Below are 16,772 nucleotides of genomic sequence, written 5' to 3' on the forward strand. Positions count from 1 at the left end.
TCTCTCTCTCCCCCTCCCCCTCTCATCTTCTTCAGTTGTCCTCAGACTTGAGGACCTAAGAGTACTGCTCAGCCCCCAGGTGCTGCTCCTAAAGCTGCCCCAGCTCCGCCGCGTGGCCCTTCCCGACCACACAGTGTCCCTTAACCCTTAGACTCTCCACATGAGTACAGGCACGTCTGGGCCCTGGCCCTGCCCTAGGAACACACAGACCAGCACACAAGGCTCCAGCCGGGCTTTACCCCTGTACTGATGCCATTCAGGCTGCCACTGTCCCGGACATTGCACCTGCATACACTGCCCTCCCTCCCGCCATCCGGCAAGTCTCAGGCCCTGCGGACGCCTCTCCCGTCTGTGGCAGGGAGGAGGGATCCAAGATGGCCGCACTAGCTTCCGAGGGGGGCTGGCAGACCCCAGGGGACCTGAGCAGCAGGTGCCACCTGCTCAGGAAACCAGAGTTCTGGCCTTTCCTCTCACCCTCTGAGGCTCAGCGCGGGCCCCTTGGGCTAGCCCCTCCCTCTTACCTAGCAGCCCTCTGTGCCCTTCCTGCCAAGTGAGCCTCGGCCTTTCCAGAGGGACCAGCAGTGCCCACCCCAGGCCTTCACCCAGAGAAAAGAGGACAGGAAGCAGGCCGCCCGGGAAGGGGGTGGGCAGCGGCCAGAGGATGGCTGTCGGCTGGCATGGTGATGACACAGCCCTGAGCTGTCGGGGGGTATCACTTGTTCATTCCCCGACAAATCCTGCCCTTCTCCCTGCCAGGCCTGCATGGCTGTGCGCTGGCCCCCAGCCGAGGGGTGCTAAGCTGTCATCCTCCAATTACGCGCACGGGGCAGTGGACTCCGCACACATGGTGCGAGTGTGATCAGTGCGATCCTAGATGGGGCCCGTGGCTCAGACAATGCAGATGTACAGGTTCACTCCCTCCTCCCGGCACAGAGCCCCTCCCCCCACGGCCCCCAGCGGCAAGTGAGGAGGTGGGTGGCATTATTACATGTTATTATGACTTTCTGGGTAATGTATACATTTCCACGATCACACGGCCCCTCTCCTTCATTTTTCATGAGAACTGGCACGAGATTAATGACCGAGCCACAGAAGAAACGGAACACCACGCCAGGCTGATTTATTGACCACTTAGCGTTGATGAAGCTGCAAACAAGAGTCAAACAGATGTTGCAGCTGCATTTTTCTTTATCAAAACCTACGGCTTTTTGCATTTTTAACAGTTCCTCCTGTCGGTGTCCTGCCGGCTCTGCAGAGAGGGGTCTGGCTCCGAGCAAGGACAGAGGAGCCCAGGCCAGGTGAGGGGACCATCTGCCATCCGGCCATGGTACATTATCCTCTGAGAGTGGCCAGCACAAGGATGTGTGCCAGGGGCCAGTGGCTCCTGCCTGTAATCCCAGCTACTCAGGAAGCATGAAACCTGAAGGTCTGGGTTCAAAGCCAACTTGGGTAGAAAAGTCCGTGGGATTTCAATTGACCACCAAAAAGCTGGAAGTGGAGATGTGGCTCAAGTGGTAGAGCACCAGCCTTGAACACAAAAGCCAAACGAAAGCACAAGACCCTGAGTTCAAGCTCCAGTACCGGCACACACACACACATACACACACATGCACACGCACACGCACACACACACACACACACACACATAAGCATACATGTGTAAGCATTCAGGCTGGAGAGATCTGCTACTTGCCAGCTGTTTCTAGCTCTTCCCTGCTCCTTGTAGCCTTCTCTCCCCTCTCAGAAACCAGAACCTGCAGGTACCCTGGGAGGTTGCTCCAGGTGTGAACCCAGGTGCTTGGAATTCTGGGAGAGCTGATGGCAGACCCTCCAGTCTCTATGGCACCCATATTCACCTGTGCCGCCACTGGCTTGGGCATCCCTTGTCTCTACTGCCCTTCCCCGCTCTGAATCTGTCTGCCCCTAGCCGGGCCTGCAGCACAACCCTACCGGCCCAGGTTCCAGCCTGCTTGGCTGGGGAGGGCTCTGCTCAGGCCCGGCAGCCATCCCAGACGAACAAGGGCTTGGCAGAGAGAAGCTGGCCAGGCTCTCCCCTCCACCTGCTGTTCTTCCTTGCCAGGCTGCGGCCCCCGGGCCCACCCCGGCAGGAGGGTCTATAAATCTGGTGTATTTGTGCCAGGAGCTACTGCATATTCATCCCTCATCCAAGACACCGCTGCTGGCGGTGTCCCAGCCTGCTGGCCCGGGCCCTAGCCTCTACTGGAGCTGGGAACATTGGCTCAAAGCAGTCTTCCCCTTCCAGTCTCAAACCTAAGCCCCACCTTCGGAAAGAGGGACAGCACTGGCTCAAAGAAGGGCGAAGAGGAAAGCCGTGGGGACAGTGCAGTGGCAGAGACAGGGGCTTTCCCAGAGACCGAGGGGCAGACTCAAGGCAACCCGGTGAGAGGCTGTCCAGAGCTTCCGGTCAGCCATGTGTGGGGCCTGGGGTGAATCCTTGGGGAGCTGAACCAGCTCTCCAGAGGCTCTGGGATCTGGTGAGAAGTTCCCTGCTCCAGGCACAGCCAAGGCTGATAAGGGTTCCAGACCGCGTTGCAAGAAGGTCAGGTTCATGGCCAAATGCGCTTACAGCACTGGCCGGTGCTGACCCTACTGAGAAACCCTCCCACAGACGGAGCTGCCCAGGCCCTAGTGAGGCCTGCTCTGGGGAGTCCCTTTAGCTCTTTTTAAATCTTATTTTATTGTAAAGAGGGGTTACGGTTACTTAAGGAAGGTAATGAGTGCATTTCTTGTCGAACATAGTGACCCTCCCACTTTCCCTCCTCTGCACCAACTCTCCTTCCCCACCCCAGCTCCCCTCCCCCCAAGCTGTAAAATCTCCTTTAACTCTTTAGCTTTGGTCTCACTTCCTCTTTAGAACTGTGTGTGTGTGTGTGTGTGTGCGCGCGCACGCACGTGTGCATGCCACCACTATCCAGTCTTGAACTCTAGGCCTGGGCACTGTCCCTGAGCTTTTTCACTCAAGGTTGTAGCTCCACCATTTGAGCCACAGCCCCATTTCCAGCATTTTTTAGTGGTTAATTGGAAATAAGAGTCTCATGGACTTTCTTGCCCGGGCTGGTTTTGAACCGTGATCCTCAGATCTCAGCCTCCTGAGTCGCTAGGATTACAGGCGTGAGCCACCGGGGCCTGGCTTCGCATTTTTTTAATTTAATTTTTATTGTTGTTGGAAGGATGATGTACAGGGGGGTTACAGTTACATTTCAGCCAGTCATTTCTTTGTGCACAGTGTCACACCTTCCATCACTTTCTCCCAGTGTTTCCCTCCCAGCCCCACCCACAGGTTGTAGAGCTCATTTCCCACACAGTGTCCAGTGATGTGTCTGTTTTTGCTAGATTGTTTTGGAAGCTGTCCATAGGCACGCAGATGGGTGGGCCAGAATGAAGCAGAGGCGGCCAGACACAGAGCCCTCACATCTACCTATCTAGGTCTATGGGCCGGCAGAGGAGATCACCAAGGAAGCTGGGGGGGGGGGAACCCCGCTAAGTGCCCACCAAGGAAGGGGGCCCCACAGTGGGGGTCATGACAGGGAGCTGTGGCAGGTCCCTGGTGGACTGGTGGACTGCCTGCTAGGAGCTGAACTCTGTCCCTTAGGGAACACCTCCAGGCTTCGTTTGGGTTTGGTTTGGTGGTGAGAATGGCAGGGCTTCCGGGCACTTGTGCCTTTCAAGAGCCAGGCTACTGCTCCCGAGAACAGGCAGCCTGCTGAGCAAGCTGGGCCCGCTTCCCTTCCCAGAGGAAGAGGCGGGACGGGGGTCTCCAAGCCCACATCTCTCTTCAGGATTTGAACTCTGACACTGAGTTCCTTGCCTTCCTTAACCATAGAACCCCAGATCTTCTTTTTTCTTTTTTCTTTTTCTTTTCTTTTTTTTTTTTTCCTTTTTATTTGTCATTTGTGAGGCTTGAACTCAGGGCCTGGATGCTATCTCTGAGTCTCTTTGTGCTCAAGCTAACATTCTTATCACTCGAGCCATGGCTCCACTTCCAGTTTTTGAATGGTTAATTGGAGATCAGAGTCTCACGGGTACTTTTCTGCCTGGGCTGGCTTTGAACTGCGATCCTCAGATCTCAGCCTCCTTTGTAGCTAGATCACAGGCGTGATCACCGGCACCCAACTAGGAACCCCACCCCCACTAGAACTCCAGGTCATTTGGGGGTTTATCCTCAAGAAGGCCATGCTCACCTGAGGGGCTATTCTCTAGCATCTTCCATCACCCAGTGTCCTACTGTCCACCCCCCCCCAAGCCCAGCCCCTCTCCCTGCTGCCAGAGCAGCTCTGCTCAGCTGGCATGGTATGAGGCCCTGGCGTGGTCAGCCGCCCTCCACAAACCTGTTCATCAAGACTCTGATGAGCACTTTTTCCTACCAAGCCTAAATACCCTGCACAATGTACAACTAATGAGTGAAATTACAGCGCTGCCAGAAACTAACACACATCCCACAGCTCCGAAAATACCTCAGTCTGTCAGTGTCTCAAAGCCTGGAGGGACGCACTATAGTGTAGCAGGGGTCCCCAGACTAGGGCTCCCCAAGACTGTAATCTGGGTTAAAGACAGAAATCAGGGCCACCACAATGCCTGCTTCCACCCCTCCTAATCCCAAACCCAGGTGGTCAGGGGCCACACTTCCTGTGAGGGGGGGTACACTTCCTGTGATTTATGTCTAAGCCATGAATGAGAAAGGCCGGCTGGAGGGGCCCCGGGCAGCACGCACACTAGTGGAAAGCCGCAGATCTAGGATCCCCAAATTCAGAGTGACCGTGCGGAGGCTACCCACAGTTGAATCTGTGAACGTCTGACAGGGAATGTTGGGGTGTCTTGGGGTGTTTCTCGGAAACAGGGATGGGGCACCCACTCCTTCATCAGATTCCCAGACGCCAGAGACCCAGAGGAGGTTTAGGACCAGCTTCAGCCGCCACTCTCCAGGGCATAGCCTGTGCTCAGCAGTACCCCTGGCCCCCCCAACCTGCTCCCCACGGGAGGGGAAGGGCCACAGGCCATAATTCAACCTGTTTACTTCTACCAGTCTGATGTGAGCACGGTTCTGCCAGATGTGGTACTGTCCCAGGGCCTGTCCCTGAGGCACAGGAGATAAGGCAGAGTCAGTGAAGCTCCCTCCCCACCATCAGATGCCCCCCCTGCCCAGAGGCACGCGACCAGGCCAGGGAAGGCTTCCTGGAAGAAGGGGAGAGGATGCTGGTACCATCCTCAACGAATAGGTGGGAACTGGTGCTGCAGATGGGAAATGAGCCTGGCAGACAGACCTCAGAGATTCCAGAAATAGGACCCCCCCACCCCCACCAGGCTGTGGGGCTCAAGTTCTTCATCTCCATGCACCTGGACCTGTACCACCTCGTGTCCTGGAGCAGTCCCGGGCTCTGCTCAGCCGGGCTGGGGGAGGGGGCTGGGGGAGGAGGCTAGCAGGAACAGTCTTTCATCTCCCTCCTGCAGGGCTGGCCTCCTGCTCCAGAGGCTGGATCAGAGGATTCCCCAGGTAGCTTGCTGGTCCCTGAAGCCCTTTGATCCTTGCTGGGCTTGCTCAGCAGCAGCTAGCACCCCCCTGGCCAGGCAGGAGCCCTGAGTCCCAGCCCATGGGTCCGATGGCACACAGGGCTAGGACTTGGGGGGGTGGCGCGTTCCTTCTGTCTCCCCTGGTTTACTCTATGCCAGGCTGCCCTCCCCACCGCCCTCCTGGGCGTATTGCAAGGTTGAAGTGGGGTGGGAGATAGCCAGGCAAAAAGAGCACACCAGCTGTTTTGGCAGGACCCAAACCTGGACTCGGAGCCTGGGCATGCAGCACAGGCCCGCCAGGCAGGCAGCTCCGGCAAGCCAGATGAGGTGCCCTGCCCCACCCCACCCCCCACCCCTCCCACCCGCCTCCCTGGCTGGCTCCGGGACCAAACAAGGTAATGGCCAGAAAGTGGTCTGAAAAGAATAAAGTGTCATGCTCAAGTTAGGGATTATCGTCATTATTAAAGAGCTTGATTACCACAATCCAGAAAAGCTGCCATGAACGAGAAGGCTCCTGTTTGTGTTGATTTAATTTCCTGGTTAACTGAGTGTTGGCAAGTGGGGGGGAAAAAGCCAATTATGTTTCAAGTCTTACTGGAAATCTTGTGGAATTATGCCAGTCCACCCCTCACTCGAGTCATGGTGCAGTCTTGAGTCTTTATTTATTAATGGGCCGGTCGATTCCTATATTCATTTATGACTCTTGTTCTTGTTCTGACCACATCCAAAAAAGCAGCTGGGGATCAGCTTCCCCACGCTGAGGGTGCCCTGTCCCAGAATTCAAGCTCAGGAGAAGGAGAGGAGCTGAGACACACAAGATCCCTTTACCTGTACCTCGCCACCCCCCCCACCCCCCCCAACTATGGACTTCTTCCCTAGTTCCTTATAATGTCTTGATGTGTTGCATTTGATTTCCTCATAAAGAGACAAAAAAAAAGGTACCATGGCTTATGCCTGTAACTCTAGAGGCAGAGATCAGGAGGATAATGGTTCAAGGCCAGCCTGAGCAGCAAAGTCAGCAAGAGAGAGAGAGAGAGAGAGAGAGAGAGAGAGAGAGAGAGAGTAAGGAAGGAAGGAAAGAAGGAAGGAGAGAGAGAAAGAGAGAGAAAGAAAGAAAGAAAGAAAGAAAGAAAGAAAGAAAGAAAGAAAGAAAGAAAGAAAGAAAGAAAGAAAGAAGGAAGGAAGGAAGGAAGGAAAGAAAGAAAGAAAGAAAGAAAGACAAGCAAGCTAGCTAGCTCGCTAGGGAGATGATGGTGTGCACCTGTCATCCTGGCTTATGCAGGAAGTATGAAGTAGGAGGATCACTGTTCAGGTCATCCTGGGCAAGAAAACTAAGATCCTCCATGAAAAATAACGAAAGCACAAAGGGCTGAGTTCAGACCTCAGTACTGCAATAAGCAAGTAAGGAAAATAAATATAGAGGGCAAGAGAAATAGTTTAAGAAGTTCTGCTCAGAAACAGCGTTAAGCAGATTTATCGTTGTGGGTCTGTGGCACAGCATGACTGTTTTTAATGAACTCATCGGACCTGATGCCACCATACAAAGAGCCGGGCCTTCCAGAGGGCCGTGGGAGACCCCGGGGAGCCAGGCTCACTGCCCCCAAGCCACTGCTCCTTGGCTCCTCACCACCACAGCCTGGCGGCAGGCAGGAAGGAGCCCAGGGCCTTCTGGACTGAGTCAGATGGGAAGAGGCCCTGCTAGTGAGATGGAGCCGCTTGAGTGTTGTTCTTGTTCTTGTGTTGAGGCTGGTACTTGGGCTTAAACTCGGGTCCTGGGCATAGATGCCTTGGCTTTTGTGTTCAAGGCCGGTGCTCTACCATTCGAGCCACACCTCCACTTCTGGCTTTATGGTGATTCGTTGGAGATAAGAATCTCAAAGGCTTTCCTGCCCAGGCTGGCTTCAAACTGTGACCCTCAGAGCTCAGCCTCCTGTGTAGCTTGGATTACAGGCGTGAGCTACCAGCGTCCGGCTCCCTTCCCATAGAGGCTTGCAGCTTGCTGTCCTGCAGGCCGCCTCCCGGCTTCTGTCTGTGCAGTGTGAGGCCTGGACTGCAGGCGGAGGCCCTGGTGCCCCCTAGGGAAGAAGGGGGTGAGATGCAGCCTGTGTCGGAAGCCGTAGACCGTGGGGAGTAGGATGTGTTCAGAAAGCACAAGGCCTTGGAGAGGGACAGGGTGGCTGTGGATGGCATGTGCATCTCTGGGCAGAAAATACAATTCTGCCCCGTGGATGGAAGGGGTGTTGGTGTTCCACCTGTTGGCTGGGGGGGGTGACTTGGTCCCCAGGGAGCATGTTAGTGTCTGGGGTCTTCCCCCAGTTGTCCTGGTGCAGGGAGAGGACCCTTGGTGAGGGAGACCAGACACTTGCTGTCCCAGAGGGCACAGGTCTACCTCACCGGGTCGCCGGCTTCCTGGGGTCCCGAGTGACCAGGCTGGGGCAGCCCTGTGTCTACACACAGGCTCTGCCTGCTCCTGGGGAGGGGAGGGGAGGGGGGGTCCCTGCCCTCCACCATCCCCCAGGCCTCACGCTGCCTGGCATTTCTCTCCCCCACAGAACCCCGACATCGTGCTGGTCCACTACCTGAACGTGCCAGCCATCGAAGACTGCGGCAAGCCTTGCGGGCCCATCCTCTGCTCCATCAACACCGACAAGAAGGAGTGGGCGAAATGGACGAAGGAGGAGCTTATCGGACAGCTGAAGCCCATGTGTGAGTAGCTTCGCGGGGGCGGGGCCACCGCCATCCCCACGGGCCTTCGGGATTCGGCCGCAGAGTCCCATTTGGCTCAGACAATCAATCATGGCACTGACTCCTGCTTTTCTCATGCTCACACCCGTCCCCGTCTCCCCCTCCATCCTCATAAGCCAGGGCACAGGTGCGTGAGTCCGTGTGACCCAGGAGGAGAATGAGGCTCAGCATCAGCTCGGCCAGAACTGGCCCAGCGCCTGTGTGTGCCAGCCACAGGCAGGAGGGGCAGCGGGATGGAGGCCATGCTGGCCAGGCTGGCCCTGCCTCCAGTCCTCAGCCGCCTGTGCTGGCGGCCTCCTGCTGGCCCCAGGACTGCCACCGCTCCCCACTGAGTGGCAGCGCTTCATGGTCCTTGGGCTGGGTTTCATTTTGTCAGCGAAGCATCTGTCAGGTGCAAATCCTGGGCTGCAGAGCTGAGCCAAGGGAGCGCCAGGAGGTCAGGGAGTTTCCCCACTGCCAGGGGGAATCATGGGAGCTTCTCCTGCTCTTCTGTACGTTAGCTGGGCTCGGGAAGGACAAACCCAGCTCTCATAAAGGAGAAGAGCATGAGGCTGGTCAGTGCTGGCTGGCTGGTCGTCATGGCGCCCGGATGTTGATGGTGCTGACTCGGCAAGGATGTGTGCTAGCTGTTCCTGCGAGGCCTTGAGGTCCTCCATTCAAGGGTTTGCCCCCAGCATCAGGGGTGGGGAGACAAGGCAGAGGAGACGAAGAAGAATCAAAAGGCTACAGCGCTGGGCGCGGGTAGCTCAGGCCTGTAATCCTAGCGACGCAGGAAGCTGATAGCTGAGGATCGTGGTGAGAAGCCAACCTGGGCTAGAAAGTCCATGAGTCTCTTTATCTGCAATGAACCAGCAAAAAGCCAAGGTAGATCTGTGATTCACATGGTAGAGCACCAGCTGTGAGTGAAAAAGCTATAGGATAGAGATGAGTCCTGAGTTCAAGCTCCAGGACTGGTACGTGAGAGACAGAGACAGACAGACAGAGACAGAGAGCAGGCTAGCCCACTCAAAGGCTAGACCTCAAGACAGAGCAGCGCACTCCCAAGCAGCCCAGAGTGGCTTAGAACTGCTAGAACCCGGAACTATGCAACCCACGGCTTTCCTGTGGCCATCAGACCTTTCCTGTTTCTCCACCTGAGTGGAAATCTCGAGTCCCTCGGCCCAGCACGCTGCATCTATGCGTGCTCACCACTGCAGCATCCTGGACCCACTTTCCTATGTGACCTTCACACCCCAAGTCCCCCTGCAAACCCCAAGGGAGGCATCAGATAGACTCAGCCCTGCATGGTTGACCGGAAGAGCCTCCTGAGCCTTTCCCCAGCTCTATACATGCTGTGTAACCCCAGGAGCCTCTGCTGCTCTGTGGGGAGGTGGGGGGCCTCTGGAAACTGGAGACTGGCTGGCCCAGGGTCTGAGACACAGAATCTAGTCCAGGAGCTGAGGCCATCCACAGCCAGGCATTGGGCCTGGTGCTAGGGGTCATGTGTCCACATGTGCCAGCCAAGAGGCATCAAGGGCAATGCACCTGCACGGGTCAGTGGTTCTGCCCCACTCCCGCCCTAGCCTGCTCCCCCTCTCCCAGGCAGGGTGTCCCCAGGGGAACAGTAGCTCTGTCCCCACTGCGTTCTGATGATATGCGTCCAGGGAGCAAGAGAGAGCTAGAGCCAGGGAGGCAAGAGGAGAAGAATCCAAGACCAGCAGCCTCTAGCCACCTTGGCAGGGCAAACCTGGTTCCATGGCCTCTGTATCTGGCGTCCCAGGGGGAGAGGATGCTACCGAACCCATTTTCTAGAGATGGAGTCCCTCTGGAACTCCAGGATCATTCTGGAGAAACCGCCTGTGCATGGGACGGAGGCCTGAGGTCCTCTTCCTGACTCTTAGTCACTGCTTCCAAAATAACCATCATGGGAGGTCTCTTTGTCCTGAAAGGGTGGCAACTTGTGCCCACTGTGGGGAGAGCTGTGTGTACACAGTGCGCCTGGTTAGGAGAGAGGCTTGGCTTCTGGCTTCTCTGCACCTGTCCTCTTTTCCCTCGTGGAAAAGAGTTACCAGAAAGAGCAAGCTGGGGTCCCCTGCAGGTGCTAGGCTCCGTCCACACAGCCAGGAGCCACAGAGAAACCAGAGACCGGCCCTGGAGACTGGAGATGCTCCTACAGGATGCCACAGCTTTCAAGGCGGGCCCCGGGGCCAGGGGCTCAGCATGGTGTAGGACCTGCCCATCCATTAGGATGGGGCGGCTGCTCTGAGGAGGGCAGGGCGAACTCTTGGGGAGAAAAAGCAGACTGGAGCTGCCTGGAGGCAGCTGTGAATGCTCTTCTGATCCATCACTGCATCAAGGAAACTCCCTGCAAATCTGAGATCTGAGGACCATGGTTGGAAGCAAACTCCCCACAAGCCTAATAACTCTTCACTTCCCGGAGTCTGGGGTGGCAGGAGAAGCAGAGCAGCAAACACCCCTCAGAGCATGCACCACCTTGGCTACACAGGCTCTGCCCAGGAGCCCAGCCCTGGGAACATAGCTCCACAAAGCACCCCAGACGCAACCAGGCTTGGAACACACAGCCCAGCTAGCTGTGTTCACAGAAAGAGAGGGGGTGCCGAGAGCCAAAAAGCCATCAGATCATGTTCCAGAATAAGGCATGCACCCAGTACAGGAGCCAAACACATTAACTTCATCTCACTATTCCCATAAATCACTTTCCTTCAAACACTTCACAGTTTGATTTCCTGATGTTTCCAAATTTCTCTGCCCTACAGCACAGTTGTCAGTAGTTGAATGAAAAACAAAAGGCTGTGGCATGTGGGTAGGGAAGGGGGTCTGCCCCTCCACCTTTGGCCTCGCCTGGGAGACGGGGGTTCGTTGTTCTTGGGCCTTGTGACTCCTAAATGCTGGGGAAATTTTCTTTTGCAGCCAGATGAATCTTGAAATGCCAACTTGATTCTTTAAGCTGTGCCCCCGCAAGTGGGCGGCCTCCCTTCAATTGTGATCTGAGGGTTGCCTCTTCCTGATTACAAACAGAGGAAACAAACACACACAGAGGAAAGTAAGATGTCTGGTGGGAATTCTTCCCCGCGTTTCCACAGACTGACACTGTCTTTGGTAATCCCTTCTGTGGGAGTTGGACGATGGTTCTGCTGCTATGACATAAACTAGGATGGAAGCATAGTTCTCTTTCGTGTATTCTGTAGTTCAGAGTGGATATTTCGGGTCCCGCTCCAAGGCAAAGCCACTGACCCTCCTTACAGATGGTCACTCCATGCTTCTTAGGACTTGGCCCCATTCTCATGGTTCATTTGGCTGCTCCCACGCCTACCATCACAGCTGCATTGCAGTCACTGGGGAGAGAAGGAACCGTGGAAGGCAAGCTGCTTCTCCTGATGACTAGTGTCCATAAAAGGCACACATCGTTTCTACTCCTGTCACTGAGCAGAATGTTTTCATGCCCTCGCCCCTACTTCCAAAGCGATCTGCGCCACCTAGCCGTGTGCTGAGCACTCCTCCACGTGTGTGGTTCAGGGTGCAAAGCACTTCTGGCCTCGGAAGGCCATGAGCCGCCTGCAGTCCCCTGTAGGCCTCATCTCAGCCCGAGGCCTGAGGGTGACTGTCCAGGCGTCTGTCTCAGATGAACATCCGGGGTCTGTCTTACAGCTAGAGTCTCAGGAATTCAAATCAACCCGATCCTTAGGTCAGGGCATCTCATCCTGGGTCTGTTCCAAAGCAGCTGGTGTACAAGCCCTAACTTTGTGTCCAGCCAGACCCCACACACACACTCGGAGTGCACAAGGCCCTGGACAGGGAGAGCCCCCTCCATTCAGATCAGCCACTGAGACTATTACTTGGTGCTGACTTGCTCGGTTGTTCGAATCATCCTTAGGAAGCCAGATGGAACCCGTTCCTTCTGCATTGCACATGCGCCAAGCATGTGTGCACTGCACATGCTCGCTTTCCGAGCACCCGTGCACTGCACATGATCATTATCTGAACATCTGTGTATGGCACCAGCTCTGTGAAGTGCGCATGCTCACCGCCCAGGCATCTGTGTGCTGTGCGCGCTCACAGGCTAAGTCCCTGTGCACTGCGCATGCTCACCTTCTGAACGCCATTGCACAGCACTGAGCCCCTGTGCAATGCGCATGCTCAATGGCTGAGCTCCCCTGCACTGTGCCTGTCACCAACTGAGCCCCTGTGTATTATGACCGCTGTCTGAGCCCCTGTGCACTGCGCATGCTCACTGACTGAGCCCCTGTGCACTACGCATGCTCACTGGCTGAGCCCCTGTGCACTGCGCATGCTCACTGGCTGAGCTCCCGTGCACTGCACATGCTCACTGACTGAGCCCCGTACACTGCGCGTAGTCACTGCCTGAGCCCTGTGCACTGCGCATGCTCACTGCCTGAGCCCTGCGCACTGAGCATGCTCACTTTCCGAGCCCCGGTGTCTCAGGGCCGTGAGACAAGCATGTGGCGGCCACCCCACAGCCGGCACTCAGTGAGGGCATACCAGCCACCTTGCGGACAAGGCATAGCTTCTACGATATGTTCACGCCCTTCGCCAAGGGCTGAATGTGCCAGCGGCCCCCTCCTGGAGGCTCTCTTGGAGGAGCCTGCCTAGACAATGGCCAGACATAACCAGGCCAAGGCCGCGCCTTCTGCTGGCCTCCGCCTCCCAGAGCTCATGTGGCAGCCCTTCAGGCCGGCAGCCTCCATTCTGATCCTCCCTGGAGACCAGCTGTGTCATTGTAAGGACCTGAGACCTCACTGCCCTCCCCAGCACAGGGAGAGTGGATGGGGGAGCCAGCCTGGTCCTGGAGCTCACACACCCCCACACCACGGCCCACTCGTGCTCACACACATGTGTACATGGTGTCCTCACATCCATGACTATGCAGAGCGGACACAAAGAGACACACGAAGACACGTGTGTGCTCCGTCAGGTCCCTTGTTCTCTAGACCCTAAAGGCCATGGAAAGTGTAAAGATATGACAGGCATGTGAGTGTGAGGGGATGGAGGTCATGAGTGTGAGGGGACGGAGGTCATGAGTGTGAGGGGATGGAGGTCATGCGTGTGAGGGGATGGAGGTCATGAGTGTGAGGGGATGGAGGTCATGTGAGTGTGAGGGGATGGAGGTCATGAGTGTGAGGGGATGGAGGTTATGTGAGTGTGAGGGGATGGAGATCATGAGTGTGAGGGGATGGAGGTCATGAGTGTGAGGGGATGGAGGTCATGAGTGTGAGGGGATGGAGGTCATGAGTGTGAGGGGATGGAGGTTATGTGAGTGTGAGGGGATGGAGATCATGAGTGTGAGGGATGGAGGTCATGAGTGTGAGGAGATGGAGGTCATGAGTGTGAGGGGATGGAGATCATAAGTGTGAGGAGATGGAGGTCATGAGTGTGAGGGGATGGAGGTCATGAGTGTGAGGAGATGGAGGTCATGAGTGTGAGGGGATGGAGGTCGTGTGAGTGTGAGGGGATGAAGGTCATGTGAGTGTGAGGGGATGGAGATCATGAGTGTGAGGGGATGGAGGTCATGAGTGTGAGGGGATGGAGGTCATGAGTGTGAGGGGATGGAGGTCATGAGTGTGAGGGGATGGAGGTCATGAGTGTGAGGGGATGGAGGTCATGAGTGTGAGGGGATGGAGGTCGTGTGAGTGTGAGGGGATGGAGGTCGTGTGAGTGTGAGGGGATGGAGGTCATGAGTGTGAGGGGATAGAGGTCATGAGTGTGAGGGGATGGAGGTCGTGAGTGTGAGGGGATGGAGGTCATGAGTGTGAGGGGATGGAGGTCGTGAGTGTGAGGGGATGGAGGTCGTGAGTGTGAGGGGATGGAGGTCGTGAGTGTGAGGGGATGGAGGTCGTGAGTGTGAGGGGATGGAGGTCGTGAGTGTGAGGGGATGGAGGTCGTGAGTGTGAGGGGATGGAGGTCGTGAGTGTGAGGAGATGGAGGTCGTGAGTGTGAGGGGATGGAGGTCATGAGTGTGAGGGGATGGAGGTCATGAGTGTGAGGGGATGGAGGTCATGAGTGTGAGGGGATGGAGGTCGTGAGTGTGAGGGGATGGAGGTCATGAGTGTGAGGGGATGGAGGTCGTGAGTGTGAGGGGATGGAGGTCGTGAGTGTGAGGGGATGGAGGTCATGAGTGTGAGGGGATGGAGGTCGTGAGTGTGAGGGGATGGAGGTCGTGAGTGTGAGGGGATGGAGGTCGTGAGTGTGAGGGGATGGAGGACATGTTGACCTTAATATAAATGAGCTGTATTCAATTTAGTTGCAGGGATGTTGACTGTGGTAGAACAGGAGGTGAGTGTTCCATTCTTGAGTGTGTGAGGTGTAGATGGAGTCATGGGGTGGGTGTGAGGTGGAGTCATGGTGGGTGTGAGGTGGAGTCATGGTTGGTGTGAGGTGGTCATGGGGTGGGTGTGAATTGGCGGTATAGTCATGGGGATGAGTGTGGTGGAGGCTGAGATTTGGAGGTGATGTGTTGAAGGTTAGGGGAGAGAAGGATGTGTGTGGTGTGGAGTGTGAGTTGCAGGTGTGTGTGATGTGTGGTGTGGAGCCGTGTGGAGTGTGAGTTGCAGGTGTGTGTGGTGTGGTGTGGAACACCGTGTGGAGTGTGAGTTGCAGGTGTGTGTGGTGTGGAGCCGTGTGGAGTGTGAGTTGCAGGTGTGTGTGGTGTGTGGTGTGGAGTGTGAGTTGCAGGTGTGTGTGGTGTGGAGCCGTGTGGAGTGTGAGTTGCAGGTGTGTGTGGTGTGGAGCCGTGTGGAGTGTGAGTTGCAGGTGTGTGTGGTGTGGAGCCGTGTGGAGTGTGAGTTGCAGGTGTGTGTGGTGGGTTTGATCCGCTGTTGCGGTGCCCCCTTGCCTTCTGTCTGCCCCTTGGGTCTGTTCTGGTCTGCTGTGTGCCCACACGGTCTCAGCCCCGTGTGCTGGTCTGCTGTGTGCCCACACGGTCTCAGCCCCGTGTGCTGGTCTGCTGTGTGCCCTCAGGGTCTCAGCCCCGTGTGCTGGTCTGCGGTCTGCCCACACGGTCTCAGCCCCAGGAGAGGCTGGGGAATCCACCACAGGCTGGGCCGGGCCCAAGGCCAGGGTGCAGCAGACTGGGACCTGGCCTTGCTGCGCAGTGGTGGCTCAGACTGAAGCAGAAAAGGCGGCCTTGGGGCCCGGCCTCTGCAGGAATCCTCTCCCTACCCTGGCCCTAGGCGGGCTGAGCCCAGGCTGGGGGTCCGGGGATCCCCGCTTGTTCAGGGCCCTCGGGGCTGGCACTCAGCCCTTGGAGTGTATGCAAGGCTTCTTGTCTTCTTTGTGATTTGTTTCAGACAAAGACCAAAGAGTCAGCGGGGGGGGGGGTGCTGTGTTTATTTGTTTTGCTTTTTTGCTTAGATTGTAATCCTGGTGATTATAGAATATCAAGAAGGAAAATCAACAAAAGGCTCTCCCAGCCCTGCCTCCCGCTCCCCGTTCCTGGTCCGCCGGCGCCACCTGGTGGCCCATGGCCGCAGACCAGCTCCAAGAGGGCCCGGCCCTCCCCCTGGACCTGGCCGGTGGGAATAGGCCAGCCCTGGGGTCTGCCCTGAGCTTCTAGAGGGGGGCTGAGGAGGGGCGGGGGGCTTGAGCACCGGGAGATGCCGCTCAGAGGAGGCAGCTCTGCGCTTCCCCTCCATTCAGTCCATCCTGATCAGACACTACTTGGCTGGCTATAGGATGCCCGTTTTAGTCTGGATCTGGGGGTAGAAGGGCTACTGACCAAATAGGGGGCTGCAGGTGTGGCTCATGGATTGTGGGGGGGCTGTGACTAGAAACTCCGAGGGTTCCCACACAGGCATTCTTATCTAGAATTAGCGTCTGAGAGCAAGAGTGAGTTTGGGCATCCCAGGCTGCCCTGTCTCTGGGTCCTAGGGGAGCTAGCTGTAGTTTGACCCAAATGCAGCCTGTCATAGCAAAGGCTGGGTAGAGGGTTGGCTGCCTGACAGGAATCACCTAGGTGATTCTAGAAGAGGTAGGTCCCCGGGCCTCTCCTGGCAGCTGATTCTGCAGATTAGAGCCATCCACTGTGCGTTGGTATTGGTTGTTGTTTTAGTTTTATTATTAAGTATCTGTACAAAGAGGTTGCAGTTCCTAAGTCAGGCTGCGAGTACAGCACATCTTGATCGCGGTCCCTGAGTAGAACTTTTTTTTTCTTTCAGTTTTCTTGTTTGTTCTTATGCCAGTGCTAGGCTTGAACTCAGGGACTTGCACTCCTCCTTGGTTTTTCTCTACCACTTGAGCCACCTCTCCATTTCTGGCTCTTGCAGGTTGTTTGGAGATGTAAGTGTCTCAGATCTGGCTTCTTGGGCTAACTTTAAACCCCCATCTTCGGCTCTCACCTCCCAAGTAATTAGAATTACAGGCGTGAGCGAGCAAAGCCCTGCAAGAATGATCTCTTTTGATGACCTGTCTCTCCCTGTTTGTGAGCCACTCGGGTCTGCGTACCCCCTCACAGAATTCCTCCACTTCCTCCTCCCCCCCAGCTG

At 56.2% G+C, this 16,772-nt stretch overlaps 1 protein-coding gene across 13 annotated transcripts in view; it reads left to right on the forward strand.

The window, feature by feature from the left end:
• Camta1 (calmodulin binding transcription activator 1) overlaps positions 1 to 16,772 on the forward strand; it is a 710,332-nt gene that overhangs the window by 599,799 nt on the left and 93,761 nt on the right. For all 13 annotated transcript variants that reach the window (XM_070037258.1, XM_070037260.1, XM_070037252.1 and 10 more), the window contains one exon: positions 8,082 to 8,235. In XM_070037258.1, the coding sequence (XP_069893359.1) occupies positions 8,082 to 8,235 (154 nt within the window). The remainder of the gene's footprint in view (positions 1 to 8,081; positions 8,236 to 16,772) is intronic.

This window comes from Dipodomys merriami, unplaced genomic scaffold, assembly GCF_024711535.1.
Source record: "Dipodomys merriami isolate MVZ:Mamm:240054 unplaced genomic scaffold, mDipMer1.0.p SCAF_28, whole genome shotgun sequence".
Taxonomy (NCBI): Eukaryota; Metazoa; Chordata; class Mammalia; order Rodentia; family Heteromyidae; genus Dipodomys; species Dipodomys merriami.